Source organism: Camelus bactrianus, chromosome 15 (assembly GCF_048773025.1).
Source record: "Camelus bactrianus isolate YW-2024 breed Bactrian camel chromosome 15, ASM4877302v1, whole genome shotgun sequence".
Taxonomy (NCBI): Eukaryota; Metazoa; Chordata; class Mammalia; order Artiodactyla; family Camelidae; genus Camelus; species Camelus bactrianus.
The window spans coordinates 35,001,907-35,029,305 of NC_133553.1; the positions used below are offsets into that span (position 1 = coordinate 35,001,907).

Consider the following 27,399-nt stretch of genomic DNA (forward strand, 5'->3'; position numbering starts at 1 on the left):
ATGGTGCTTTCCATGCTACTTCTTTAGAACTGCTCTTCTGGAGACTACCAGCCAGAAAACAGCTGGTTCTTTAGGACTAGACTGTAGACTCTCACCACCTCCCCCAACACCACCCACATTCACACCCACAGACATAGCAGATTCTTCAAAATACCAATGTGCTGGCTGTCCTGTCTCATTTCTCTTACTGGCTGCAAAAGTAGCAGTAGGAGTGTGCCACTACTTGGCACCATCCGCCTGGCTGTGAGCAAACACAGGCTCCCTCAGCCAGGTGGTGTGATTTGGGAAATACCAAACCAAGGTTCCTGTCTCTGACCCCACGTGAACCCCAAAGTTTCAGGCTACAGATGGGCAATGTCAAGTTACCGAGGCCCCAGGTCTCAGCTGTCACCGTATCAGTCACAAATATCGCCTTTACTAAGAGAAGTGGCAGATGGGAACATAAATTCTTCAAAAGCAATTCGCTTGCCAAGGACTAAGGAACATATGAATGAAGTGTGAACAGTAAATTTTTCCAAGTTCGGGAGGCTGGACACGTCACCCACTCAGCTATACACACAGGCTCTAGAAGAGCCGACCTAGTTTTCCATCCAGCTGAAAACCTCCCCTGCTGATTTAAAGGCAAACACAAAGGTCTGTTCTCTCTCCCCTCTGCTACCCCTTCAAGGCCCCGAACTACAAGAGTGAAACTCAAGCAAGGCAACATGAGTAAGGAGCATTGAGCATTCTGTTTTTTTCCAAAAGAAGGCTAAAAACAATCCTCTGATTAAAAAATCGTGAGATCGTATGCTCTCTTTCAAAAGACTCCGCGGAATAGAAGGAGTTCCCCTGGGAAATGAGAACTGTACGAGTGTTCATCGTCTGTGTGCTCTGTGATGGTTTTCATGGCTGGAGGGTCCAGCAGGCTCCCAGCATCCCTGTCAGCAGTTCTTATCTCCCTCCTGAGCTCTGCATTATACAGAGGCAAACACAGCCAACTTGGAACAGGCAGAATGCAAAGAGCTTGGATTCAGTGCCAAGAGGCCAAGTTCCAGGTAAGTTCCACCACCAACCAGCTGAGTACTCTTGCGGGAGTAAACTCCTCCTTCATCTTAGCATCCTCAGATATAGGGAGAGCAAATGGACCTGATAAACCCAAGGGATCCCTGCTTCAACAAGTGAGGATTCTGGCTTACGCCCCTGAGCCTGGCTGTTATCTCATCACCCAGATCTGATACCCCTTCCACCACACCATAAGGGAAGGCCTGATGCTTTGTGAATCAGCCGTCACTTCACCCAGGACTGGAATGTGGCTGTTATGGTGGCAAAACACAGTCATTACTTCAAAACCAACAGCAGTGGGGAATGGCAGAGAAAATAAAATTCAGCGAACTCTTACTGCAAAATCAAACCCACAGATGAAAGAGTGGAGGAAGTGACTGCCTAAGTAGCATTTCTCTAAATTGCCCACCTTTTGCTTCTCTACAAGAAACAGATAACAGAAGAAAGCCACCCAGGGAGTCGGAAAATGCATCATCCCTTGTTCTTTGATGAATTCAGTCTGCTAATAGCGCTGACACTTTTAGGAAAGCAAAGACAAGAAATCTTGGGCTTAAAAGGAAACTGTCAGAATGTGAAATGATGCCCTCTCTCCCTTCTTGAAAGTGTAAACTGGTTTGGCTCAAATTATACCCAATTAGGACACAGTGAAAATGAAATACACATGAGCACACGTACACAGAGACGCTCACACCCAGGCACAGCTCCTCCGTCTTACGACAGTGCGGACAGATTGAAATGGACACGATGCGGTACAATCATTAAACATCTCTCCAGCTTATTTGTGTGCAGTGTGTCTCAATAATGTGTTATGAGGTGTGTTTGTAATTGGCTACTGCTGATAGTGGTCCTTGAGAGGGAAATGGAGTGTGTCTAAATGCAGACAAAGCTACTTAGCGCGCCAGGACAAGATAGGATGCTTCTCACAAGGTCCAAATGGGATACTCAGGGCTTCTTCCACCCATAGCTTGGGAGACAGAAAGAAGGAATCATCTGTCTCAATTTTCTCAGCTCCAGAAACAATATTTATAAAATAGAAGGTGATTTCAGAGCTCATTTATTTTCCTGGTTCACAGTCCCCACTCTCTGCTGACATCATTTTCTAACCAATTTTATTTCCAACAATCGCAGGAACAGCCTCAATTCTACTTGAAATCGTTAAAAACAAAATCCATTCTTTCCTTGTCTTTGAGTCCTATCTCTCAAAAAAAAAAAAAAAGGCTTAATTTCTGCATTGCCTTTCTTTGAAACAATATTCCAGATGTCTGAATAGCCAGATTCAATCCTTTTTTCTCCCTTTCTTACCTCCTCAGTCTCTTTATCCCCTATAAATGCAAGAAGCACACAGATTACTCCCGATCTCCGTTTCTAGACACTCCTTTCACTGGCTCATCAAGTCGAAGGTTGCCTACCTGTAGTAACTCCAAAGGATACATCTTCCAAACACTAGGCATCTCGGAAATTGAACAGGCCAAGGATTTAAAAAGTCACCAAAAGAGAGAACCCTATTTCTTACCCAGAAGGCAATCTTTAATGATAAGCAACATAAAAGCTGTGGCCGTGTGCTGGCACAGAGACAGTTAGTACCATCTCCCTTGGACTGAGAGCGAGGGGAAGGAACGACAGCACGGGGATTCGATGTTAGCCATCCCTTGCTATGTCCTTCCCCTCACCTTCCAGTAGAATGAGCACGGAAAAGAAGACAGGCTTTGTTCTTAGGGGAGCCATGTGAGGCCTGGTAACCACCACGATTTTTCCCTACGTGCTCAGAAAACCATCTGTTCTCAAATTTGGGGGAATTAATGTCAAGCTGATTAGTCTTTTTCTCTGAATACCAGACCCTCAAGGATACAGGAAAAACTGACTCTGCGAGACTTACATCAACTTACACAGGCTCTAGATTCAGAGAAAAAAAAATCTGTAAGTCAGATTTTCAAAGCCATGACTTACCCTGACTCATGTAGGTTAAGGAAAAAGGTGGGAACTTGGACTTTAGTCCTCCCTCGTGTATGTAGCCCATTTGTAAGACAGAGCTGGACAAACTGTCCCTCGCCCTCTGGTCTGCCAGCAGGGCCAGAGAATTTAAAACAGGGGGCACACCGAACCCTCAAGGGTTCACGCTGGGGTGAAGCAGAAAACAAAATGCTGCCCCCTATTTCCACCCCGAAGCCCCAGGGAACCATCCAGGCCGCAGATGGGAAACTGCCATCACCAGCACAAAGACCCCGGGATTCTGCAGCCCTGAGAGCCAAGGACGGAGGCCTCCCAGGGCGGCCACCCTGCAAGACTTCACAAGTCCCCAAGGCAAAAGGCCAGGGCCTACACACTTACTCTCACAAGGCCAAGTTCATCACTGGACACACTGCAGATACTCATCCTAAACACTTACAGAGTTTAATCTGTTCACTAAATCGCCGGTGGGGGGCCCCTCTCTGCTGGTTCCCAAGCTGGTTGGATTGGGACAGCTTTCCTTTCCCCTGCCCCGTGTGGCTTTCATCCAGGACTTCAAACTAAAACCCAGCAAACTGAAAATAAACTATAAAAAACTATCACAGACTGCACCAAGCTCATCCCTGAACCTGCCCCTCTGGAGAAGCCTGCGGTGCACCTTAAGAGCTTTGGTTGCCTTTTAAAATGAGGTGAGATGATGCAGGTAAATAGATGTTTGCTTAAGGCTTTTCTTCCAACAAAGGTCCTTATTTGGCTTTCATCACTTTTTCTATGCAAGATGGGTTTCAATGTGATCCTCTCCTCTTCTGACTGCACCTATTTTGCTTCTTTCTCATATCTTATTTACTTTTTAATTTTTTATATAGGCCACCAGCAGCACCGTGACCAACAAGACAGACCTGCACACAGCTGCTGCCTCCACCCATGGGGCTGGGCGCCTCCTCTCCCTATGGCTTCTCTTTTCTTCTGTGTATCCCTCCTTGTTCCACAAAGGATGTGGGCTCCCCGTCAGTCCAATTTTGTAAAAGACTGTCCTTGAAGATGGCCAGTGGTCACACTCCTGCCCATTTGGCAGAAGGTCCTTGAAACGCTCCTCTTGGAGCACCGGCCCCAGGGCGCAGGGGACCAACCTACCGCTGTGGCTTCCTTACTCTGACCACTGTTTGAGCAAATTCTGGGCAAAAACCTGTGCTTCTCGATCCCATTATCACATCGGAGTCAGGCCTCCCAATCAGCAAATAAATCACAGTGGACATTTACGGACCTGTGACCTCGAATAAGTCCCTTAGTTTCTCAGTCTTGCTCTTCATGTAAACTGGGGAAAATGCTGCCTAACATAGGGTGTTGGGTGGAGAGTAAACAAGATATACAGGACAGCTCCAGGCACAAATTTTTGTATGGAACTGATGTTTAATACATTCTGAAAAAGATGATCTCTTGACTTATTCATGAGCCAGTCTTTGTGACATGTTACAGTCCTCAAGGAAAAACAGCCAACCTTCACCACCAGGTCATATTCCAATTCTTTGCACTTGGAAGGACACATGATAACATCTTGGCCAATGCATTTCCTAACAAGTCAGGGTCCACTTGGCCTTCTGCCCACTCTAAGGAACCAAATCCTGTACCATTCTCAGTGTCCACAACACCTCTGAGTCTGTCCCTGATTTTCCTTCCAACCCTCCCCTTCCTGCCATCCCCAAATTCTTCCCTTTGATCTTCAAGCTACACCAAGTCCTCCTTTCTGTGGTTAGAAAATGCCATCACCATATGCTTCTGGAACTCTTACTTTATGACGGATTAAACCTAAAAGCCCCTAACAGACCCCATAAGAGAATACTTTCAGTCTAGATAAATTAGGCCTATTCAGTGGTATCATTCTATGCAGCTACTATAAAATCATAGTAACACTTCCCAATGCATAGAAATTCTTTCAAAACCAGAGCAAAACCCATCTCCTAGAAGGTTAACAGGATACAAAAGTCAATGCAAAGACTCTATCTTCTCATCTTCCTCCTAGAACTTAATTGCTCTACAAAAAGACCTACATTTAAAAACAAATTTGCTGGGAAGTGTCTGAAAATTCACTGTTGAAAATTCAGGAGGTGATGAGGCAATTTTGGACCATGGTCTTGAACGTGCCCCTGCTGACAACTGGACCAATCTCTCTCAATGCCAATCCAGCTAACTGCAGGATGCTGTTTTGAGCCTGGCAGCCACAAGACCAGCAAGCAGGTATGGTCTGGAGTCTGTGAAGAGAGATACCTCAGGTCCTGCAGAGTTGGCTGGAGAAAGCTGTTGCAGGATTGAAAGAGGGCAGCAGCAGAGGGGCCAGAGCAAGCTCAGAACTCCCAAACCCTGTGGGCAGCTCAGCCCAGAGAGGGACGGACCCCGGGAGGAGGCAACTCAGCTAGCTGAGTGTTCTGAGAGGACTTCCTGTCTCCATGGCCCAGAGAAAAGTCTGGAAACTGAGCAGCCTGCCAAGTCCTCTCTAGCCTGGAGCTAGGGTACCTCAGGGGCTCCTTCTGGTGTCTCGGGGAACTGACAATCTGCCAGGGGGAACCACTCCAAAGTACAAGAGCCAAGACTGCAATGCCATCACCACTCTCTGCTGATCACACCTGAAGGCAATGGACAGCTGGCCCTAAGACTCATCCAGTAGACAGAGGAAAAGAGCCCCCCCACCAGAGGGGACCAGAAGCCAGAGAGGTGAATGAGCAAAACACCCAGAAGGCAAGGCTGCTGATGAAACAGAGCTGCTGGCAGAGGCAAGGGCAACACAAGCAAGAAAACCAACAACAGCGCTTAATGATGTTCAACTACAGCACCAGAAAAAAAAAAAAAAATAGAAGAAGAAGAAAGAAAGAAAGAAAAAGAAGAAGAAGAAAAAAAGACTCTCTGGTACTAAAAACCATGGTTTTCAAACTAAAAAGCTCATTAGATGAGTTGATGAAAGGGATGGTTTCTATACTGACCTGAATTGTTGGCTCAGGAGATCAAATGGAAAAAGAAATAAATGTATGTGTGTGTGTGTGTGTGTGTGTTGCAGAAGAGCAAAAATACAAAGAAATACAAAGAAATAGAAATCACGCACAAAAAGAGATGTGGAGAAGAGACCCATTCTGAAGACCTAACTTGTGAATAAGAATAATCCCAGAGGGAGAAAAGGCACAAATAAAGAATACACAAGAATTAAACAAACAAAAGTAGGTTTCCCTTGAAGAAAGACCCGAGTCTGCAAATGGAACTGAGCTCCTCACAGGAGTTACAGCAAAGGACGTACCCCAAGGTGGGTTTCTAAGTTCCAAAGATAAGGAGGAAATCTCACAAGTCTCCAGACAGAAAGAACAAGTAACTTAACAAAGGAAAAGTAATTAGGCACCAAGTTTACCTGCCATCTGCAAAACGGGAATCTAGGAGACAGTGGGAAACCATCCACATACTGCCAAACATCCAGGATAGAGGTTATCCACCTGTCTGATTTTAGGATATCTGTGGATGTGCAAGGGTTCATAGAAAATATAACCCACAAATCCCATCTCAGGAAAATACTCACATCAAAAAATGAATTCAAACAAATCTTGAGATGAGTGAGATAAAGAGAAAACAGTGGTGAGTGATGAACCGTGCAATTTGCACAGTTGAATCTAAATAGAGAGTATTAAAGTACTGGAAACGTGTAACAAAAGTGATAAATAAGAATACTTGAAAAAGAAGAGGCACTCTGCGAAGAAAAACTTGACATTTAGTTCTACAAGTGTTAAATTATCTTAGCAAAACCAAGAAATTAATGAGTAAAAGTCTTCTAACGGTCCACCTGATTTCAGTGGAAGGAAGAGTTAGGAAGTAAAAATACTCCTAAAAGCCTCAATGTATTAGACTGATAATAAGTGAGTAAAACATCTTTGTGGGGATAACTCACTGATATCTTATTTTTACAGAAATGTCTATCTGAATGTCCTGAAAAGGAAGGTAACAGTCAGTGATGATGGTAAAATAAGATGTCTGAATTTAAAAAGGAAACAGAAGTTGAGATAGTGATTGGCCAAAATAGCGAAAATCATAAAAAGAAGAAAGAAAAATAAACAGTAAATATTCAATATACCAATTATTTCACTAATTATGATAGGCTGAATATTCCTGTTAAAATACTAACATTTTTCAGATTGGACTGCAAAATAAAAATTGGTATTCAAGGGAGTCACGGGCTACTATTGAAGGAGTCAACAGTTTCAGAGCTGAGTTTTTATGTGCTCATTAAAAGACAGATGTCAAAGTTATTTCAACTATTATTTTAACTATTGTATGCTTAAAAAACCCAAATCTCCCAGTTTATCTTATAAAAGCAGTATATTCTTAAATCTAAACCCTGACAGAGTACAAAAAAACAACTATAAGTCAATCTAATTCGTGAATACAGCTGTTAAACTTCCAAATAAATGCCAACAAATAAAATCCAGCAGCATAAATAAACTCTAACTATAAAGGGTTTATTCCAGGAGAGCAAGGATGGTTCAAAATAAGGAAGTCAAACTGATTCACTGTATCAACAAAAGAGAAAAACTGTATGAGTCAAACAAAATATGATAAAAATCCAAAGTCATTTCTAAGAAAAACTTGAAGTAAAACAGGAAATGAAACTACTACAATATGATAAAGAATATTTCATAAGTGTGAAATAGTAAATAGTGAAATATCAGAGCTATTTGCATCAAAGTCAAGAAAGAGTTCTATATTCCATGGTATTTCATTTTGAATGTTCTCATGAATGAGACAAAACAAGATAATAAAGTGATCAAGCTCAATATTCAAAAAGAGAGAAATTTAACTCATTCTGATAATGATATGATTTTATACCTGGAAAATATGATGGACTAATTGAGAAGTAGCCCCTGGGTTTAACAAGAAAATTCTAGTAAAAAGTATGATATTGGGATAGGAAGAGATACATAGATCAATAGAGCAGAATGGAGTTCCCAGAACTAAAACCCAATGTTTAGGGGAAATAAATTTACGATAAAGGCAGTATTTCAGTCAGTGGAAGAAAATGATGGTTTGTTTAACTAATGATATTGACACAAATAACTATTCATTTAGAAGAAAATGGAGTTAAATTCTTACCTCAAACTAGAAATAAAAATAAAATCCAGATGGACTTAAGATTTTAAAGTTTTTTTGAAATTCATATAGAAGAGGAAATTTAGGATGTTCTACATACAACCTAGGAGTTAGGAAGATCTTTTTAATAAGACAGAACACTCATTAGCTATTTTTAACTATATAAAAATAAGCAAACGATTTTATGGTAATATATACCATAAACAAAGTCAACAGTGTAAGAGCTGACTAGAAAAAAGTCTACAATACATATGACCAACAAAGAGCCACCTGTAACTTACAAAGAGTTCTTACTCCTGACAACAAAAGATAAAGAGCCCAGTGGAAAAGTGGGCAGAGGATCTAAAAAGACATTTCATAGAACAGATCCTTCAGGGCAATATTATGTGAGAACATACTTAACCTCTCTGGTAGTCAGAGGAATATAAAATTACAGTAGGATTCTATTACACACCCATTAGACTGGCAAAATGAAAATGACAACATTTATGCTAAAGGGGCTGCTGTGGAAAGAATACTCACCTTGACAGTGGAAATGTGGAATATTACGCTCTTTTAAAAAGCAATCTCAATATATCCATTAATATAGAAATTAGACTCCCTTTGACTCAGAACTCCCTCTCCTCAAAATCTATCCCATAGAAATAAAAGCACCAATAGGTAAGAGTATGTATACATAGATATTTACTGCAGATTGTGTGCAATGACAAGAGATAAGAGACAAGGGATATACTCATTATATGGAAGTGGTTGAATAAAATAAGCCACAGCCATGTCATAGAATATTATGCAGTCATTAAAAATAATGAACTCACTGCCCTCAGGATTTCTAGTATGTACAGTTAATGAAAGTGTAAGATACAAAGAAGGATATATACTATGGTCAATCTCTTTCTCTCTCCTCCTTAATAATGACCCAAACAGATTGGTAAATGTTTATATTTGTTTACATACCGACTAGAGAGTGGACAGAGAAAGGTACAGAAGTTTACACATTCAGGTTGTTACGATGCTTATTTAAAAGTGGGGGGAGGTGGGGAGGGTATAGCTCAAGTGGTAGAGTACATGCTTAGCATACAAAAGATCCTGGGTTCAATCCCCAGTATCTCCTCCAAAAACACACAAACAAACAAACAAATAAATAAACCTAATTATCTTCCTCCTGCAAAAAAAATAAAGTAAGGGGAGGGGTGCGTGGAGGAAATCAGGAAGAAGATAAGCCTAAATCAATCACTTACTAGGCAAGAATGAGAAACACAACATAGACCATACCCATTTATGTAAATTACTCACTTTGATAATCTAAAAATTTTTTCAATATATATCTTGTTTTAAACAAAATAGGATCCTACTAGGGACACAATTCTGAATACTTTTTTTTTTTAAACTTGGTATATCATGATGTATGTCCATGTCCACTGTGTTAGGTCCTTTCCTCGTCCAGCTTCCCAGAAGGATAACTTGGCAAGAGGCATAGTGGATCACCACACATGTCTGTGAACACAAGTGGGCCATCAGCCTCCGAGCTGCTTGGTAGATACAAGAAGAAGAAAATCTCCCAGCCTGGGAACCCCATCCAGCCTCCTGGTAACACCAGCCAGGATATCTTCCCTTCTTGATTCCTCCAACCAATGCACACAGACTCGGGTCTCCAGGACTCCCACACACCTGTCAGAGGACTGCTCTACGTGACTTTTCCCAAGACCTCATTCAACAGAATGTAGATCGACAAGATGACTTCTCCATGGGGTGTTTCTCTAACAGGAGCTCCACTAATTAAAGATGAAAATAGATGGTCAAGAAAAGCCAGAACCAACCTTGGTGAGAAATACAGAACATATTTAGCAACTCTCATTTAGACCAGAGGTTAAGAGAAAGGGGATGCCTCATAGAGTTTCACTGAACCGCCCCTTTAAGAGTAAACAGCATACTCTGAGCAGTTAAAATCCTTAAACCAAAAACATACCCTGAACAGGTCCCCAGTGAGTAAACTGTAATATTCCCAACTGAAGAGATCCATTCATTTTCAGACACATTCACATCTGAGAATAAAAATAAGCAAATTGCTTTATTTTAAAACTCTTCCACTCTGGCCATTTGCTGAGTCCCACTACCTCAGGAAGACCCTCCTCACCCTGCCAGCCACACAATCGCCCTTTCTCTGAATTCCTACAGAATTTACTCCATGTTCTACAGGAAGATATCCTAGATTTGCTACTGTGCTGTGCTGGTCACGTCCCCCAACTGCCTCCTAACTTGCCACAGGCATGGCAGGATAATGTATTGGGATATTCATTTGAATCTGTTCTCACTGCATTCTACCCCTTCACCCTGACCCCAGCCCAGCTCCAATTCCTAACCTCAGCATAGAATCCAAACAGGATGCTCCCTTGCTCCCAGGCGGTACAAAAAAGCTGGTGTGTTGAAAGAGTAAGTAGCCCAGAGGGTGATGGAAAAGGGAATTCCTCCAGCTTGGAAAGACAATGAAGGCAACCAGTCCTGAAAGTGGTGGGTGCCCCATTGGACAGCAGCGTCCGAGAGGAATGGCTGTGCAGTGCCCCTACGGAGGCTGGACCCTGGGCTTGGGGGTCCCAGTGTCACAAGGAACCCAGTGGCCGGGGAGCAGGAGAATGATGAGGGCTCAATGATGTCACAGACATGACCACAATGCCGGGAAGGTTCGAGGCTCTTCCCACATCCTCTAGCAACGAGGAAGCCTTCTGGATCCTCATGAATCTGTGAGTAGAAGAGGAATCCCCACTCCAATCCAGGAGAATGGGATCTCAGAATCATACTGAATTCAATAAATAGGGAAATGGAGCACCAACCCTAGACCCCAGTTTGTGAACTACGATTAACACTTGATTTTTGTGAGCAAAAGATAGTTGTCATCTGCGGCAATGCTTCCCAAACGTCAGCTGCCTGGGCACCCCTGGGAGTCTTGCTAAGATGCAGATTAAAAAAAAAAAAATGCAGATTTTGAATTAATGGCTGTGGAATGGCCTGAGAATCTGCATTTCTAACAAATGTCCAACCCTGACCTGCCAACCACACTTTGAGAAGCATAGATCTAGGGCAGAGTTAGCAAACTTTTTCTGCAAAGGGCCAGCCAGATAACAAAACTTTCAGTTTGGCGGGCCTCCTACTCTCCATCACAGCTATTCAGCTCGGCCACGATAGAGAGCACTGCCACAAACAATCTGTACAGGGATGAGTCTGACTGTTATCATAAAACTTTATTTATGGACACTGAAATTTGAATTTCATATGATTTTCATGCGACACAAAATATTTTTCTTTCTAGTTTTTCTCCAACTATTAAAAATTTATACACGCACACACATAAAGGCATTCTTAGCTCACAGGAGGAGGTGGGGTCTGATTTTGGCCCATGGGCAGAGCCCAGTAAAGACTGTCTAAAATAGTACAGAACCCATAATAGGCATGACTGTCTGATTAAATTAAAGAGGGGTGCTCAGTTAGCCTATTTCTCTTTCCTGAACTTGGTTTTCTGTTCCTGTTTTCCTTTTGCTAATGCTGTACTTTTCAAACAGCAGACACTTTGGGGACAAGTGGATCCCGGCAAATGTACTTCTTCAAAACTCACTGAAATGACTTGAAAAGACCGCCCTAAATCCTTCTTCTCCTAATAAGAGGCCCTGTGGAATAATGGATTCCTGTTTTAGTGAAAGAGCTTTAAGGATGAGATTAAACTTCAACCACGCTTTTCTGAGCTAACTGAAGAGTGACATGAGCAGGGGAAGAATTCAACCTTGCAGAACAACTCCTAGTAAATTTGGAAGCCATCGTCTCAAACTTTTATCCCTGGAACCCATGTAAAGATCCTCTCCAACCCCTTGCCTCACATTCCACTCTGACTCAAAAGAGAAAAAAGATGTCGCTTCATCTTGCAGCCCTCTCACCATTAAACAGCCATCCAAGTGACCCAGTTCTGTCTCTCCAGGAATAAAGCAACACACCTTCCAGTCCAAGAGGGAGACAGAGTTCTGCCAGGCACTGCTGCTCCACACGCCACTACTGCTTCAGGATTCACCCTGGGCCAGGAAGGCAGAACCGGGCTCGGCCATCTCCCACACCCTGCACAGTGCTTTCCACCCAGGATTGCCTATACGGGTCTGCACCAGTGGCCTGGTACAGGAGAACCGGCCCACTGTCTCTCCTGTTTGGTAAGCCTGTCTCCCCATGCTGGATAAGGACTCAAAAGGAGAAACTCCTTCAAGGAGATCACCGTCTTTCTCACTTGCCAACTACCCCAACGGTACCCTGGCATCACATAGACCTGTCTTAGCTCCACCACCTATTAGCTCTGTTGAACTGGGCAAGTCTCACTGCGTGTTTATGAACCTCAAGTTCTTCTTCGTAAAATAAGGGAAATCCACATGTCATCCAGAGATAATATTAATAAGAGAACTTTAAAAAATTGAACTATAGTTGATTTACAATGTTGTGTTAGTTTCTGGTGTACACCATAGTGATTCAGTTACACACATATATTCTTTTTCATAATAGGTTATTCCAAGCTATTGGATATAGTCCCCTGTGCTATACAGTAGGACCTTGTTGATTATCTGTTTGATATATAGTAGTGTGTATGTATTAGTTCCAAACTTCAAATTTATCCCTCTCCCCACTTTCCCCTTTGGTAACCATAAGTTTGTTTTCTATGTCTGTGAGTCTGTTCTGTAAATAAGTTCATTTGTGTCATTTTTTTTAGATTCCACCTATAAGTGATATGTCATATGATATTTGCCTTTCTCTGCCTGACTTATTTCACTTAATATGATCATGTCTAGGTCCATCCATGTTGCTACAAATGGCATTATTTCATTCTTTTTATGGCTGAGTGGTATTCTTTTGTATAAATATACCATAACTTCTTTATCCAGTCATCTCTTGATGGACATTTAAGTTGCTTCCATGTCTTACCTACTGCAAATAGTGCTGCTATCAACACTGGGTCGCATGTATCTTTTCAAATTAGAGTTTTCTCCAGATATATGCCCAGGGGTGGGATTGCTGGATCATATGGTAACTCTATTTTCAGTTTTTAAGGAATTATTTTCCGTAGTGGCTGCACCAAACTACATTCCCACCAACAGTGTAGGAGGGTTCCTTTTCTCCACATCCTATCCAGCATTTATCATTTGTGGACTTTTTAATGATGGCCATTCTGACCAGTGTGAGGTGGTACCTCATTATAGTTTTGATTTGCATTTCTTTCAGAGAATATTTTAACAACATGTATGGCTCAGGCACTAGTTAATCAGAAAGGTGCCAGCCTTGAACACATGGTAGGGCTGTACTGGCAAGCACCAGCTAGGTCTCAGCCTGCCTAACCTCGTGGTGGGCCTTGTAAAGAACAAATAACTCAACACAGATAAAGCACCTAGCATTTCTCCCAAGAGGCAGCCATATAGCCCTCTCCCCACGGAAACCTTTCCCTCCTACATAGACTCCTAGCATACAGTGTGGTCAGGGACAAATTCCTTCCCTAGCGCTTCCTGCAGGACACTTGACGGCCACTTGCACCACTCACTGAGGGCGTGGTCAGAGCTGCCCCCTGACCCCTGCAGACAACCCAGGGAGCTCCCAAGGGCTCTTTCAGATGGTCCCCACCCAGAGAACGCATAATCACCCTGGGCAGGAAGACAGCCGGATTCTCACACCACTGGGGACACACTGGGTAGGAAGATGGCCTGCTTGGTGGGGAGAGGGTGGGGGCAGACACACAAAGCACCCAAATGCCCATCCATCCTCCTCAAAGCAGGATAATGAGGACCAAACCTCAAAGTGGCAACAAAGAAGCAACTAGGTCATTTTGTTGGCAATTAACTCCAGGCTGGATTTCATAGGGAAAACCCTTTCATCCCTCACCCCTCAGAGAGACTCCGTGCCTGTGAGAAACACCTGGCTCCTGCTCTGATATAGCCCCCAACTTCTTCCCTGAAAAGACCCAACACATCTCATGTAGGGCCTGACACATGACACTCAACACATGTCAGTGCTCTCAACCCCTCTCAACCCCTTTTGAGATCGGAAAGAAACCAGAAAACGACTCGATTACAGCTCAACAGCTATGTTTCTATATGACTGGGGAAGATAGGAAGTCCTGGCACAGAGAAGAAACTGCACATTATAAAAAGGAATATGCATTAAAAAGGAGAAGATATCACAAATGTGGCTTATTTATGGTTAATAGCAGGTATTTGTTTTTCCTGCTAATAATCTAATTAGCAGTCAATCCAATGCATCCTTTATTATCAGCTGATCCATAATTACTGCTCCATGCTGAGTATTTCCCCGGCACATGATAGCTTTCAACTCCTCAGCACAAACAACCAAATAATCGGTGCTATTATGCTGGATACAGGACTATTCCTCTCCGAAGAATGATGTGGGGCAGGGTGGGGTGGTTACCATTTACCGTGGTCTTTGCATTTTCAGCATCTGTTGATTGATTCCTCACCATCCCCTCTTTAATCAGCCTTGAGGCAGATCGAAAGTAGCTTAACACCCTTAAGAATGTGATAGCTTGGATACTCCTTTTTTAAAGCTTAACCCAGGGACCAGAAACCTTCCCCATGGTCTGTAGGGGGGATGTGTTCCTAATGGCTATCAAACAGTGCTGAAAGCACAATGTATTTCTCTTTGAAAGTGTTATAAAGTTTTCTCTTCAACTGTTGTTCTAAAATGACTTGTCCTGGAAGAGGTAGCTTCTGATATAAAACTATTTCATTCAGCAGCTTCTGGTCTCAACAAGACACGTGTAGTTCTAGGAAGAGGAGCAAAGGCAGGCTATAAAGGCACCTTTATAGGGGGAAAATATATTCAATCATCACTTTCAGGAGACCATGTGTGGCTGGGAGGGGAGGAAGGAAGCCAGGGTGAGCGTGGTAAGGTGGTAAGAGGGTGGGTTCTGGAGCCAGACAGATCTGGTTTGGAATCCAGTTCCTCCACGGATGAGCAGCATGATTTTGGGAAAGTCACTTCATGATCCTTAGCCTGGATGCTTCTCACCTGACAAACAAAGCTAATAATACCAACTGTCCAGGGTTGTTACGAAGAATAGATGGTTGACACAGGATACACCGGGCAGCACCCGTAGGGGCTCAGATTGTTAGTTCTCTGCTTTTTTTCCTCCTGGAGGCAGTCAGTCAATCAATCAATCAATAGAAGCTGGATTTCTACAAGCCAGTAGCATGAGTCATAAAATTCCATTGACTGTCACTAAGCCTCCATCTCTTAATTATAAACATAGGTCAACTTCAGCCTGGGTTCACTGTGGAGCAGCTATACCAGCTGAATTCCTCCTGGTGGTTCCCACTGTCTTGAAGGTCCTCCCACTGCCCTTCTCTCCCCTAGCATTCACCTCTCATCTTCCTATGATTCAGCAACTAAATGGTTAACTCTCAGCAGGCACGTGTACTTTTTGTGACTGGTACCCCTACTACACTGGTTGTTAAACGTCTCCCTGTGTGTAAAAAGGGAGTAAGAGTTGGGAAATTGGGAAGACCTCTCAAGACCTTTCACCAAAGGCTCTCTCACTCAGAAACCAGTGGCTAAAAAAAGAATGAAAACTTCTACACTCTGACCTCAAAGGCGGTGCTAAAACCTGGAGTTAGAAGCCACACCCACTCAGTGCCGACTTTTTCTTTTTAAACGTCGTATTCAGGTGGAAACAGAAAAGAGCAGGTATTCAAAAGGAATTTTCACAAAGTGAACACACCCAAGTTACAAGCACCCCAATCAAGAAACTGACACGGTACAAGTTCCCCAAATGCCCTCCTGCTTCCTTCCAGTCACTAACACCAACCAACGGTCACCATGAAACCGATTTCAAACACCGTAAATTAGTTTGGCCAGTTCTTGTACTTTATGAAAATGGAACTCCACAAGCCCGCCAAATCTGACCTGCCACCTGTCTTAGGACACCCTGCAAACTAAGAATGGGGTTTGCATTTATAAATCTTTGAAAATTATGCCAAAGAATAATTATTTCACAAGATGTGAAAACTATACGAAATTCAAATTTCAGGGTCCACAAATAAAGTTTTATTGGAACACAGCCATGTTCATTTATTTACATATTGTCTTTCACTCCACAACGGCAGAGTTGAGTAGTTACAACAGAAATCGTATGACCTAAACAAAACAAAAATAACTAGTATCTGACCCTTTACAGGAAAAGTTGGCCTGCTCCGATTCCAGTGCACAGATTCACTGAAACAGGAAGGCTTTTCTTTGGGGTTTATCGCTAGGAGTGAAATTGCGGGGTCGTAAATGTAAACATGTTTGGCTTTAGTAGACACTTCTAAGATGTTTTCCAAAATATACACGCAGTTTTAAGAGAAAAGCTAAAAACTGGAGCAGAAGCTATAATCTCAGTGTTAAGAGAGGCAGGAAGAATTACAGGGAGTTTATCTGATCCAGAATTGAACAAATGATTAGAAAATCATCAGGACCTTTGAGTGGAGAGGAAAAATGTCAGAGTTACCGAGATTTACCATTTCTTTTCGTTCTTACTCCATGCACACTCTAAAAATACAGTCCCCTTTAACGTTGCCATGCTCTGCAGAAACGGACAAGAAAAGTCATGTTTCTGCTTAGAATCCTGCAATAGAGACTGACTTTGTCATTCAGGCCACATCACCAAAGCACCACCATGATCCCTCCAGTAGCTTACCCGAATTGCAGACGAAATACCCAGAAGATATTAGCAACGTCCTGATTTTATGCTGTCATAAGTTTAAGCTTATACACAGGCAGTAAGTATATTACTCACGTCTAACCTCCAAAGCAGCCACCAAGAGGCTGTACCCTGTACTGGGTAGAACCAGCAGTCCGTCTACAGAGCAGAAGTGAGCCGCCGCCGCAGCCATCAATGGGCCTTTAAGGCTAAAGAGCATGACACAGGCAGGGCGCCTTCTGTCTTTGAGCTGGGAGGATCTCAGGTGAGGCTGGGTCATTGGCTGAGACACTTGGCTGGAGTCATTCCCCCATACACCTACCTCACATTTCAAATAAGATGTACATCCTAGGTTCTTTCTGACATTTTTCCTCTTACAAAGGGAGTTGCTTCTGATTGTTTAAGGACCGCACTCATCACGAAAGGAATTCAAATCAATGGTTTCTGTCTTAATTGCACAATCCTGTTGACTTCTGAGTTGAGCAGCCTCTTGAGTGACAGCAGAGCCTCATTTCCTGCCATCAAACCCCTACCAGCCCGGGAGGCCCATGGGTACAAGGACAGAGCCAGCGCTGACTACAGGACTGAAGGGGTGGGAAAGCCTCTCTCCACTTCTCCCAGGACCACGAGTCCGCCCAGCCCAGCACCTTCCCACAGGAGAAAACAGTAACCTATGGGACTTTCCTGGAGGACCTGCAGGTGAGTTAAACCTGGCTTGTCCTGGGAGAAAACCCCAAGTCCTGGTGGCCCTCCAGAGATGGGCTCTCTAGTTGCCTTAATCTGCGTACAGAAAAGCAACACTAGTGTTTTATCAGAGGTACAGAGTCATTTCTCAGCAAAAGCATAAGCTTTTTGTCCATGTGAAAACATACATGTAACACGTACATATATAAAATAGAGTTCATTTCCCCTGGAAAAGGAAGCTAGCCAGAAGTCGAGCACAGCCATGATGCAAACAGCACGTGCTTTACAGAGGGACGCGTGAGCTCCAGGCCACTTATTGGTTGGGGGAGCTTGCCAGAGTCTCCTCCCGCTTATAACCTCAGTCTCCTCGAACTCCAGAAAACAAGGATCATAACCACACCCACCCCACGCCTTTGCAGGAAGGATCAAACGAGTCACCTATGAAGAAAAACACTTGATAAACTGTAAAGCATCCCCGGAAGAGGTGGAGAGAGGAAGCTACCTCTGATGTTCCTGCTCTTCATTCCCCTGGAATTCGGCAGGTCTTTGAGCCAGTGCCTCTCCTGATACAGACCATCAACCCACCACAATAAGGACCACAGTCAGTTCAGCCCTCAGCTGGCAGCTATCAACTGGCCATCTATTAACAGCCAATTATCTGGGTGGCTTAATTAATCCACGGGCCACGTGGTCTGAGCTCCCTGAGATTCTAGAAAACAATGGGCCTGAAATACAGGTGCCAGCTAATTTCTCAATGACCATCACGGAGTTTGGCGTCCATTATGCCTGCGTGTTGCAGCTGCGAGAGATGGGAGCATAAATATTGATTGACTCAGTCTCTCTGTGGCTGGGGGGAATTAATGATTAGAGTGTTCTCAGAGGAACAGCAGAAGCTACATAAATCCTCAGCCTGGACCATTAGGGGAAAAAAAAATTCTAATTTCTGAACCCTAGTGAGGACAGAGGAAAGGGACTGATAGCTTCTTTGGAGAGAGCTCATCAAGATGGGGTGGTCCTACCCGTTCTGTAGATGTTACCCCACGTTCCTGGCCAGGAATGAGATGCAAATTGGGTTTAAACAACAGGATCATTAGCAAAGAGGCAGCTGGGTTGTGGTTCTCTTCCTCTGGGCACTCAGATCGAGTGGCAGGAACACGAGAGTGTGCTGCTTTCCCTGCATTTCCTTGAAAGGTCTCTGGAGTGCTCACAGTTAAGAAGACAAGTGACATGAGGAGAATTTAATTATTTTTTTAAGTGCTTAATCTCGTCTCCGGGAAATGTTACACATAAGAGACTTTGTACTTGCAATCAGCATTGTCTGGGAGGCTCCTTAATTCCTGCGATGAGGACTCATGCTGATATAAGGGCGTACAAGCAGAATGGCTCAGGCTGACCCAGAGGGGCTACTTCCCTCCTTCGGAAAGAGCAAGGCAGGCAGCGAGGCAGGCAGCTCCTGACTTTGGTCAGAGCCTGCAGGGAAGTACTGGGCTCCTGTGCCTCCAGACTTCTTCCTTGGGGCTACTGCCCAAGGGTCCTGTGCCTCTCTGCTCTGGACCCCTCTCGCTTTCCTTTCCGGGAGATGTGAATAAGAGAAGGGGGAACGATGTGATGAAGGGAGGAGGGAAGCAACGGAAAGAAAAGCAGGAGGAAAGCGGACCCCCTGGGTGGCGCACAAGTTTCTCACACACCATAGAGAGCTCTTCCTCTCTCCCCATTAGTTTCCTAGTGTTCATTAGGTCCTGTGACGGCGGCAGCTCCTGCCAAATGCAAAGACTGCTGCCCCAAAAGGTCATCTCAGGCCATTTATTCTGAAATACCAAAATATCAGAGCCAGCAAATTTCAGGAGCTTCTGCAGAATTCCCCAAGGTACCAGTGTACATGTGTGCATGTGTGTGTGTGTTCTTTAGTATCCCAAAGGGGTTCTTTCTTAATCAGCTCAATATCTAAGGACTTGGAAACTGATTTATTTTTTGGTTAATCTAGCGTTTCTGGTAAAATAATTAAAAGATAAGTAATAGACACAGAGTATCTGTAGTATAATTATTTAAAGCCATGAGGTCTCACTTCAGAGTAATTCACAAGTAACCCCAAATGGCTCAGACTGCTGGCAAGGCCAGGAGGAGATAGGCAGGGCTGCCATATGCTGCTCCCATTTCACAGTCTAGGAGATTGAGCCCGGAAGAGACCGTCAGAGTTACACCCAGCACTGCCAATGGCAGAAAGAGACCCGCGGGCTGCCAAGTGTGTAAGAAAAGCTGGAAAGTGAAGCCACACTTGATGATGACATGGTGGGAGCTGGGCTCTCCATCTCTGGACTCTGGTGAAAAATGTGCATCTCGAGTCCCATATAAGGAGGATGGCTGACCATCCCCCCTCCAGCTCAGGGTCACAGCGCGCAAGTAAGAATAGTCAGCAGCCAGCTATAGAGGGCACAGGGCACATCCAGACTCACTTCCCCAAACAGATGGCAGGTCTATAGTGCTAGTCTCTGGTGGAATGTGCAAATGTCATGGCAGGGCTCACAGACTCCCCCAGAGAGAGGAGCCCAGGATTTGTCCTTACTTTCTAATTCAGATTCTTTTCCAAAAAATGCGTTGGGGACTTTGAGATGCTCTGGAAGAGTGACAGAACCATGAATGTTAAAAACAAAACAAGGGCACAGAAACATGTTTCTTCAACTTCAAAATGTGTTCCTGGGTGCCTGATAATGCACAAGACTGTTCTGGAAATTTGGGATGGGAAAGGTGTGGGAAAGGATGTAGGCAAAGGAGGTAGATGAAATGGCACATGAACTTGGCTGTGTGGAAATCCCAGGCCTTAGGCATCAGCGAATGGCAGCCTCATTTAGCCCCTGTTCAGTTAATTCTGATGAATGGAAATTAACACTTTTAAATGATTCAAACAGATGAGCAACCTTGGAAAAGGGTAGTCTCTAGACAGGCTGGGGAAGCTTGTGACAAGGACATTAATTTCTCTTTCCTTTCTAGCCTTACCCTTAGGTCTTTCCTGTTTTGATTAGGTGTCATTCTGTGCCTCTTGGAAATTCTGAGACAGGGATTCCTGGTCTTTGTTTCCAAAAGCACCAGGTCACTTAGTGGAACGAGGGTTTAGGGGGGGAGAGAGAGAGAGGGAGAGAGCTCCCCAGACTGACTCAAAGAGATTCCCTTAGAACAGACCCAGGGGTCCCTGAGACAGGGCCTGGGGGAGAATGCCAGCTGGAAAAGGGATCTAGAACAGAGGTACAACACAGGGCAGGCCCACAATGTCCCCGGGCAGAGAAATTCCCACCAGCTAGCTGGGACTGAACAGGAGGAGAGGGGAAGTTCAGGGGGAGCGCAGGGTTTTTTAAAAAAAAAGCTTGTAGCTATCTAGAAAGCAAAAGCATGCCTTTCTTGAATCCCTGAGGTTCTAACTTTCTGCTCTCATATTTCCCAGGTCTCACAGCAGACACATCTGGGCCACTAGGCAACACCTTCCTCCCCATCTGCTCCAGGAACTGCCTTAGATGGGAAAACAGCCCAGCGCTCAGTGCAGGCACCAGCACACACAGGAACGAGTAGAAGGATGACCATTCATTTGATAATGGGCTCTTTCTGGTCATTCCAGAGTCAAAGGTCCCTGGACAGACTCTAAAATGCACCCACTGAGCATCAGCAGATTATTAGGGTCTCTCTCTAAAATTCATGGATTTTTTTTTAGTGGGAGAAATTATCTAGTAAATGGGGAACAAAATACCAGTGTCATATACTTAACGCATCTGCAGTAAGTATGCAAATATTACAGAAAACAAGCTCTTTTCTAAGAGTGTTTGCTGTATTTCTAGTACAGCACAAATACATTTACATGAGCCCGAGGCACTTTATTCAAAGCCTTTACATTTCCAAAACTTTCCTCCAAAAGTACCCTCAGGCCTCAAATTCTTCTGTTTTTACTAAGCTCTAAGCCCCTGGACTAAATTTAGTTTCTTGGAAATAAGAGACAAATTTGCTAGGTTGTTTGTTTTTGGGTTTTTTTTTTTTTAAATTCTGTCAGTTATTGTATAATTCTCCAAATGGCAAACAAATGATAGAGGAGAGAAGCAATGGAAACATTTTTCAGGTCCTTTCTAGTGGGACAGTATTTATCGCTAAAATACAATTTAAATTAAGGCATCAAGCATGTTACATGATTTTCAATAAGGAATTAAGAGATTTACTGAATTTGGGGGTGGGAAACTCCCATAAAAAAAAAAATCAACTCAACATTGAAAAGTCAAACTTCAAGAAATCTTTATTTGAGCTATTAATAGAACCAGCCTTTCCTGAAAGTAAGGGGGGAAATCCAATCAATTTTCCGAAACCAGAAGTGCAGACTGGCTTCTCTATATCACCTGGATTGTGACTGGCAATGGGTTTTATTTTATTATCAGACCCACTTTGGAGATCCCATTGCCAGGTGAATAAGGATGTTTCCTAACACTGAGGAAAGGAGAATAAAAGCCTGGGAGCCCCAGACTAGAACTGGCAGCATCTCCACTAAAAGACAACTGGCAGCATGGAATCTACAAGTTGGGAGGTCCCAGCCTTCTCCTGTCCAACCCCTTTCAATTTCTCTAAATATTTTTAAGGGACAGGAGCCCACTGCTCTGGCTTTGAGAAATAAGCTGACCCCCTCCACCACACTGGGAAGAGCCCCAGGCAGGATGAAAACTTCCCCAGGGCTCCGACATGCCCAAGGCAAGAGCTCTTCCCATAACTAGGCATGAGCATTGCCTAGGGAAACCTAAGATACTGAACTCACTCAAAAACCAAATTTTTTTTTTCCCTACAATAGACAACATCCCATCTGAATTCCTACTGTTGAGGCAACAATCTCTGTCCTGGCAAAGGAGTCCTAAACCAAAGGTGCTACAACCACCTGCCATTTGGTGCAACCACTCAATGATGCTGTCTCCTCCCAGCAGACCCTCCCCACTGGGGTGCACCCTGTCCAGCCAGAGGAGCCTCCTCTGCCCCAACTGGCCTCCTCCAAGGGCAGAGCAGGATTACCCTCTGAGATAGGTTCCCCCTTCAAATGACACCCACCTCCCTGGAGCTCTCCAAAGGCCAGCACCTAGGGATGAGCCATGGAAGTGCTTGGAAAGTAGATGGGTATCGTGCAGCTGTCAGTACCCCAAACTCAGCCCATCAGCCACTAGTGCAGACCCAGGTTCGGTGGCATGGAAGGAGCACTTACATGGGCAGTTCCCAGAATGAGCCCATTCCATTCTTGTCCTGACGCTGCCACTTAATAATAGCCTTGTTATCTTGGGCCAATTGTTTAACCTCATTACTCAAGCTCAACAGCATAAAAGTATGATCAGCCTATTGTCTGTGGTTGTTGTGGAGACTAAATGAGCTAATACATGTGAAATGGAGATGGAGAATTTGTAAAGCACTAGACAAATGCTAGCTATTGTTATTTCACATGAATGCACACAGTCACACAAGGGTGATCTACCAAAAGCTCAAGAAGAATGAAATCATTCGGCCATACATACATGGGGCCAACCGAACTACCAAAAAAAATCAAAAGACTTGATATTCTTCATCCAGCTCCCAAATACCATCCATCAACAAGCTGCTTCAGACTCACGTGAAGCCCTTGTAAAAATATTGATTCTAGGAACTTTACCAAACCCAAAGGATCATAATCTCTGCAACTAAACACAAAAATGTGTATATTAAACAAGCTCTCCAGGTGATTCTCACCTGCAGTCAGGTTTGGGTACCAACTGCACTCCTTGAGACGTGACCTGCAAATTTCCATCGTTTGTAGAATTTTGCCTTTCCTGCACCTGGTACCTGGAATAAAACTGTTCCATGCTAAGAAGGATCTCATTTTGTCTCTCCACCCCTCTCCTCAAACACATATACAGTAAGATACAGAGGGGTTCCCATCCACCAGACACAAAACACATCCATGAATACACATAACACATTTATGTAGACACACAAGGTCATAAAACATAAAACAGTCAGACACACAACACATATATGTAGACACACAAAGTCACTGAATAGGAAGAAGAAATATATAACTAAGAAGACGTGTGTCTAATAATAAGTATCAAGATTTTTTAAATCTAAAGAATTCACGGTTATAAAGAACACAGAAAATGGGGGGAAAGGAAGATGTTAAGACAAAGAACACCTCGTCAAAACTACAGCACTAGTAGTGCCGGACTCCTGACATTACACCACTGCCCCATCCCAACCTACTACTCGTTCATTTGTAATTCTCCCTCAACCAGGAACTTGGGAGAGCCCCCCAAATTCAGGGACACAGTGTACTTATTATCACTGCAAGCCCCAAACCTAACAGAGCCTGGCCTATGGCTGCATTCGATAAATGTGTGTTCAGTGCCCACTGGGATGAGAAGAGACAAGTAAGGCAGAAGGACAAAGTGCACAAAGAAGGAGACAGATCTCTTGTCCCAGCTCCCTAGTGTAAACTAGGAATAAGTAAGCTTAAGGTAATGAGGTTCAGTGCAAAACAGAGTTCATGTCCCTGTAGGCATCATTAACTGCATCACAAGGAGCAGAAGCACCCAGGGAAAAAGAAGAAAAGCTCTCCAGATCTACGGACAGGTCTGAGGTGAGTGAGAAAATTGATCCAGTGTGATAAAGGCTGTTTGAAGTCATCAGTCTGACCTCATCACTCCCCTGCTCAGTTCACCTCAAAGGCCCCCCTGGTACGCACATGGCCCTACCCTTATACATCTCCCCAGCCTCATCCGTGCCTTTGGCCACGTGCTTTGACGCTCAAATTATGCCAAACTCACACAGCGTGCTGTGTCATTCCTCTCAGCCTGTTTGGTGCAGTTAACCTCTACCTGGAATGCCCTCCCTACCTACTGGCCAAACCTACTGTTCACCCTTCTCAACTCAGTTCTGTTATGTCTGCCTTCTCCTCCAGGAAGACCCCAGGTTCCCATGATGTCCAGTGCATGGAATCATCTTAGTCCTCAGCACACTGTACCATCCTGGTCCATTCCTAAGCAAATCCCCCACCCCCAGAGAAAAAGTTCTGCATCTCTGTACACATAGCACCTAGCATACTGCCTGGCACACCGCAGATCATCAATAAATGTTTGTGGAAATCAATCGAGCATTGGCAAGATTCCAAAACATAAGCGCCCAAAGGTTTTAGTTAAAAGGAGATCTCAGAGGCAAAGTGATACAGTGGACAGATACTGCATATCAGAGGTCTGAGTTCAAATCAGGCAAGGTACTTAAAGACTGAACCTGTTTCCTAATTTGTGTAATAAGAAGAATACCACCCAACTCACACAACTACTTACAAAGAAGCACCCACTATGTACCTGGCATCTAGTAGGTCCTCCGTACTGTACTTACTGGGAGCTTCCCCTCTCTCCCCCTATCCCCCATTTTTTTTCAGTTTCCCGCTTGGGGCCCTAAGCTTCTCCAAGGACTTTTTCTCAGTCGCTGGAGGACCGCTCTGGATCCAGTTCATAAATGTCTGGTGAGTCAGGAAATGGCCGGAGGCCTCCTTCAGTGTCCCACCGCCAGGTCTGTGGAAGAGTAGGCTGAGGAATGGGGGGTCTGCATTAAAGGTGAGACAGAGCCTGCAGGGAGAGCCTTGTGGCTCCGCTCCGAAGAACCCACTGGGCTGGAGTTGGAAAAGCCACTTGGATTCTCATTTCCCCAACTCCCCACCAATACCAAGGCGTCTGTTTTACAGGTTCTTTAGTGATGTTCAGGGCACAGTCAATTCAACTTCCAATGCAGCTGAAGGGATAGAGGACTATTATAAAGCAGGGGTGGCGGCAGGCCGGGTGGGCCCGAGCAGCAGCCGCCCGGGAGGCTGCAGGGCGCTCGCCGGCGCCGGCCTCCCCTGATCGGGCCTGGCAGCTGAGGGAAGCAAGGAGGTCAGTGCAGCCGCCAGACTTCTGGCGGACGCCAGCACCGACCGGCCCTGCCACCCGGCCCCACCACCGGCGACTCTCTCGCGGCGTCCACGGACCGCCACCCCCTGGGCGGCTCGACATCAGGGTCCCCCGCCGCCCCAGGGCCCCGGCGCGCTGCCCAAGTTGAGAGCCCCGCTCTGCCCACCAGCGCGCGCCCACCACCTACACCCACTCTCACTTACACACAGCGCGGGGCCGGGGATGCCCCTGAGCTTTTTTAAATCCAGAAATGTCACACTGTAGCCGCATCCGGCGCCCGGTTACCTGCTCACAGCACCCAGACCCCGGCCCTGGCTTCCCGAGAGCCCGCAAACCCGGCTCGAGAGCTGCGCGCCCTCCCGCCAACCACTGCCCCGCGCCCGGCGCGCCGCCAAACCCAATACCTTGGGGGTCTGCACTTCAAGTCCCGTCGGCACCTCCAACTTCTTCTTGGTTACCCAGAAGAACAGCAGCACGGTGATCCAGAGCACCCCGAAGATAGGCAGCACCAGGCGGCGACTCAGGCGCCGCATGGTCCCCCTCGCTTTCTCCTCTCGCCGACGCTACGCCCCCTAGGGCACCCCCTGGCGGCCAGGGTCGGAGGGGCAGGAGTCCCGGAGAGTGTAGGGCTGCTGGGAACGCTCGCCCCGGGATCCGGGTGGAATGCTGACAGGATTTTGCCAGGCGCCCCGCCCGCTTGTGAGGGAAGCGAGCGCGGGGGTGGGGGGGGAGGCGCAAGGTGCCCAGAGGAGCGGCAGGGAAGGGCCGAGGGGCAGCCAAGCTGGACGCCCGCTCCAGCCGGAGAAGCTCGGTGGCCGCTGAGGTGTTCTCTGCGCCGCCGCCGCCACCGCTGCCGCTACCGCTGCCGCTGCGCGAGGGAAACTGACTCGAGCTGCGGGGAGGGAGGAATGTGAGGCTGTGCCCGGCACCCCGGGAGGAGCACGAGGGAGGAGGGAAGGGAAGCAGCGAAGGGGGAGGGAGGATCGACCCACAGGCGGACTCCCAGGGCGCCCCGGCGGGAGCGAGCGGGGCTCTGAGAGGGGGAGCTACCGCCGTCAGCCCACTGAGGCGCCGGGCGCTGTTTGGGGGCCGCAGGCGCCGAACCCTGGGAGCAGCTCCGGGACTATCCTGGGATGGAGCGGGGCGGGAACGGTGCGTCCGCGAAGCCCGCCACCCCCAGCTGCAAACTAGGGCCTGAGAGCCAGCCGGCGCCAGGCGGAGCTGTGCCTGGGAGGAGTTTCCCGCTCTCCGCCGGGGGCTGCACGTGGCGTTCACAGCGTGCTCCCGCCCTCAGAGCACCTTCCGTACCGGAGCCGGCGCTGGGACCTCGGGACGCTGGCGGGGCAGCTACCCAACCCTCGAGTCACCTTCGTGGCCCTTCAGGGCCAAGGCTGAGTTCGGCCAACTCCCCAGAGTGTTTCTCTGCCTGCCTGCAGGTGCCTGGCAACTTTTCTGCTTAATGGAATGCTGAGTTGGTCTAAATTTAACTTTAACGTAATCCTTTGAAAAAATTAAGGTGCAATTATCTCCCTTAAGAGTTTGTCTCCCTATAAGGATCAGAACTCTGTGCTAGGAAAGGGGGGGTCCAAAGTTGGGTCGACCACATGGTGTTCTTGGAAAGTGATTTTGGGCAGGAAGGAACTGGGTACAGAGGGCTATCTTTCAAAAGCTCCCTTCCCCAAATGCCTTTTGGAAGTGGGTCCTCCTTCCTCTTGCAAATTGAAACCACTCAGGTCTAGAGGCAGAGCAAAGTCTGAATGGGATTCCCATGTAGGCCTCAGCTAGGCTGGAATAAATGTGCTATCACTGGATTAGGGGTTCTTGGCCTGGGTCAGCCACAACAGCAGTGGGAATCTTGGGCAAGTACTTTCCTTGAGCCTTAGATTCCTCATCTGTAAAATGGGGATGATACTACCTCCTCTAAGTGAATGAAGAGTTGTGAAAACTAAACGCAAGGTGCTGGTGTTACCTGAT

The 27,399-nt window shown here is 45.6% G+C and overlaps 1 protein-coding gene across 4 annotated transcripts in view; it reads right to left on the minus strand.

The window, feature by feature from the left end:
- Positions 1 to 26,277, minus strand: part of GALNT14 (polypeptide N-acetylgalactosaminyltransferase 14) — a 257,205-nt gene extending 230,928 nt beyond the window's left edge. For all 4 annotated transcript variants that reach the window (XR_012511842.1, XR_012511843.1, XM_074378672.1 and 1 more), the window contains exon 1: positions 25,830 to 26,277. Coding sequence is in view for 2 of the 4 variants with exons in the window: in XM_074378672.1 (XP_074234773.1) it covers positions 25,830 to 25,958 (129 nt within the window). In the remaining 2 variants the exon portion in view is untranslated. The remainder of the gene's footprint in view (positions 1 to 25,829) is intronic.
- Between the last annotated feature and the right edge of the window lie 1,122 nt (positions 26,278 to 27,399).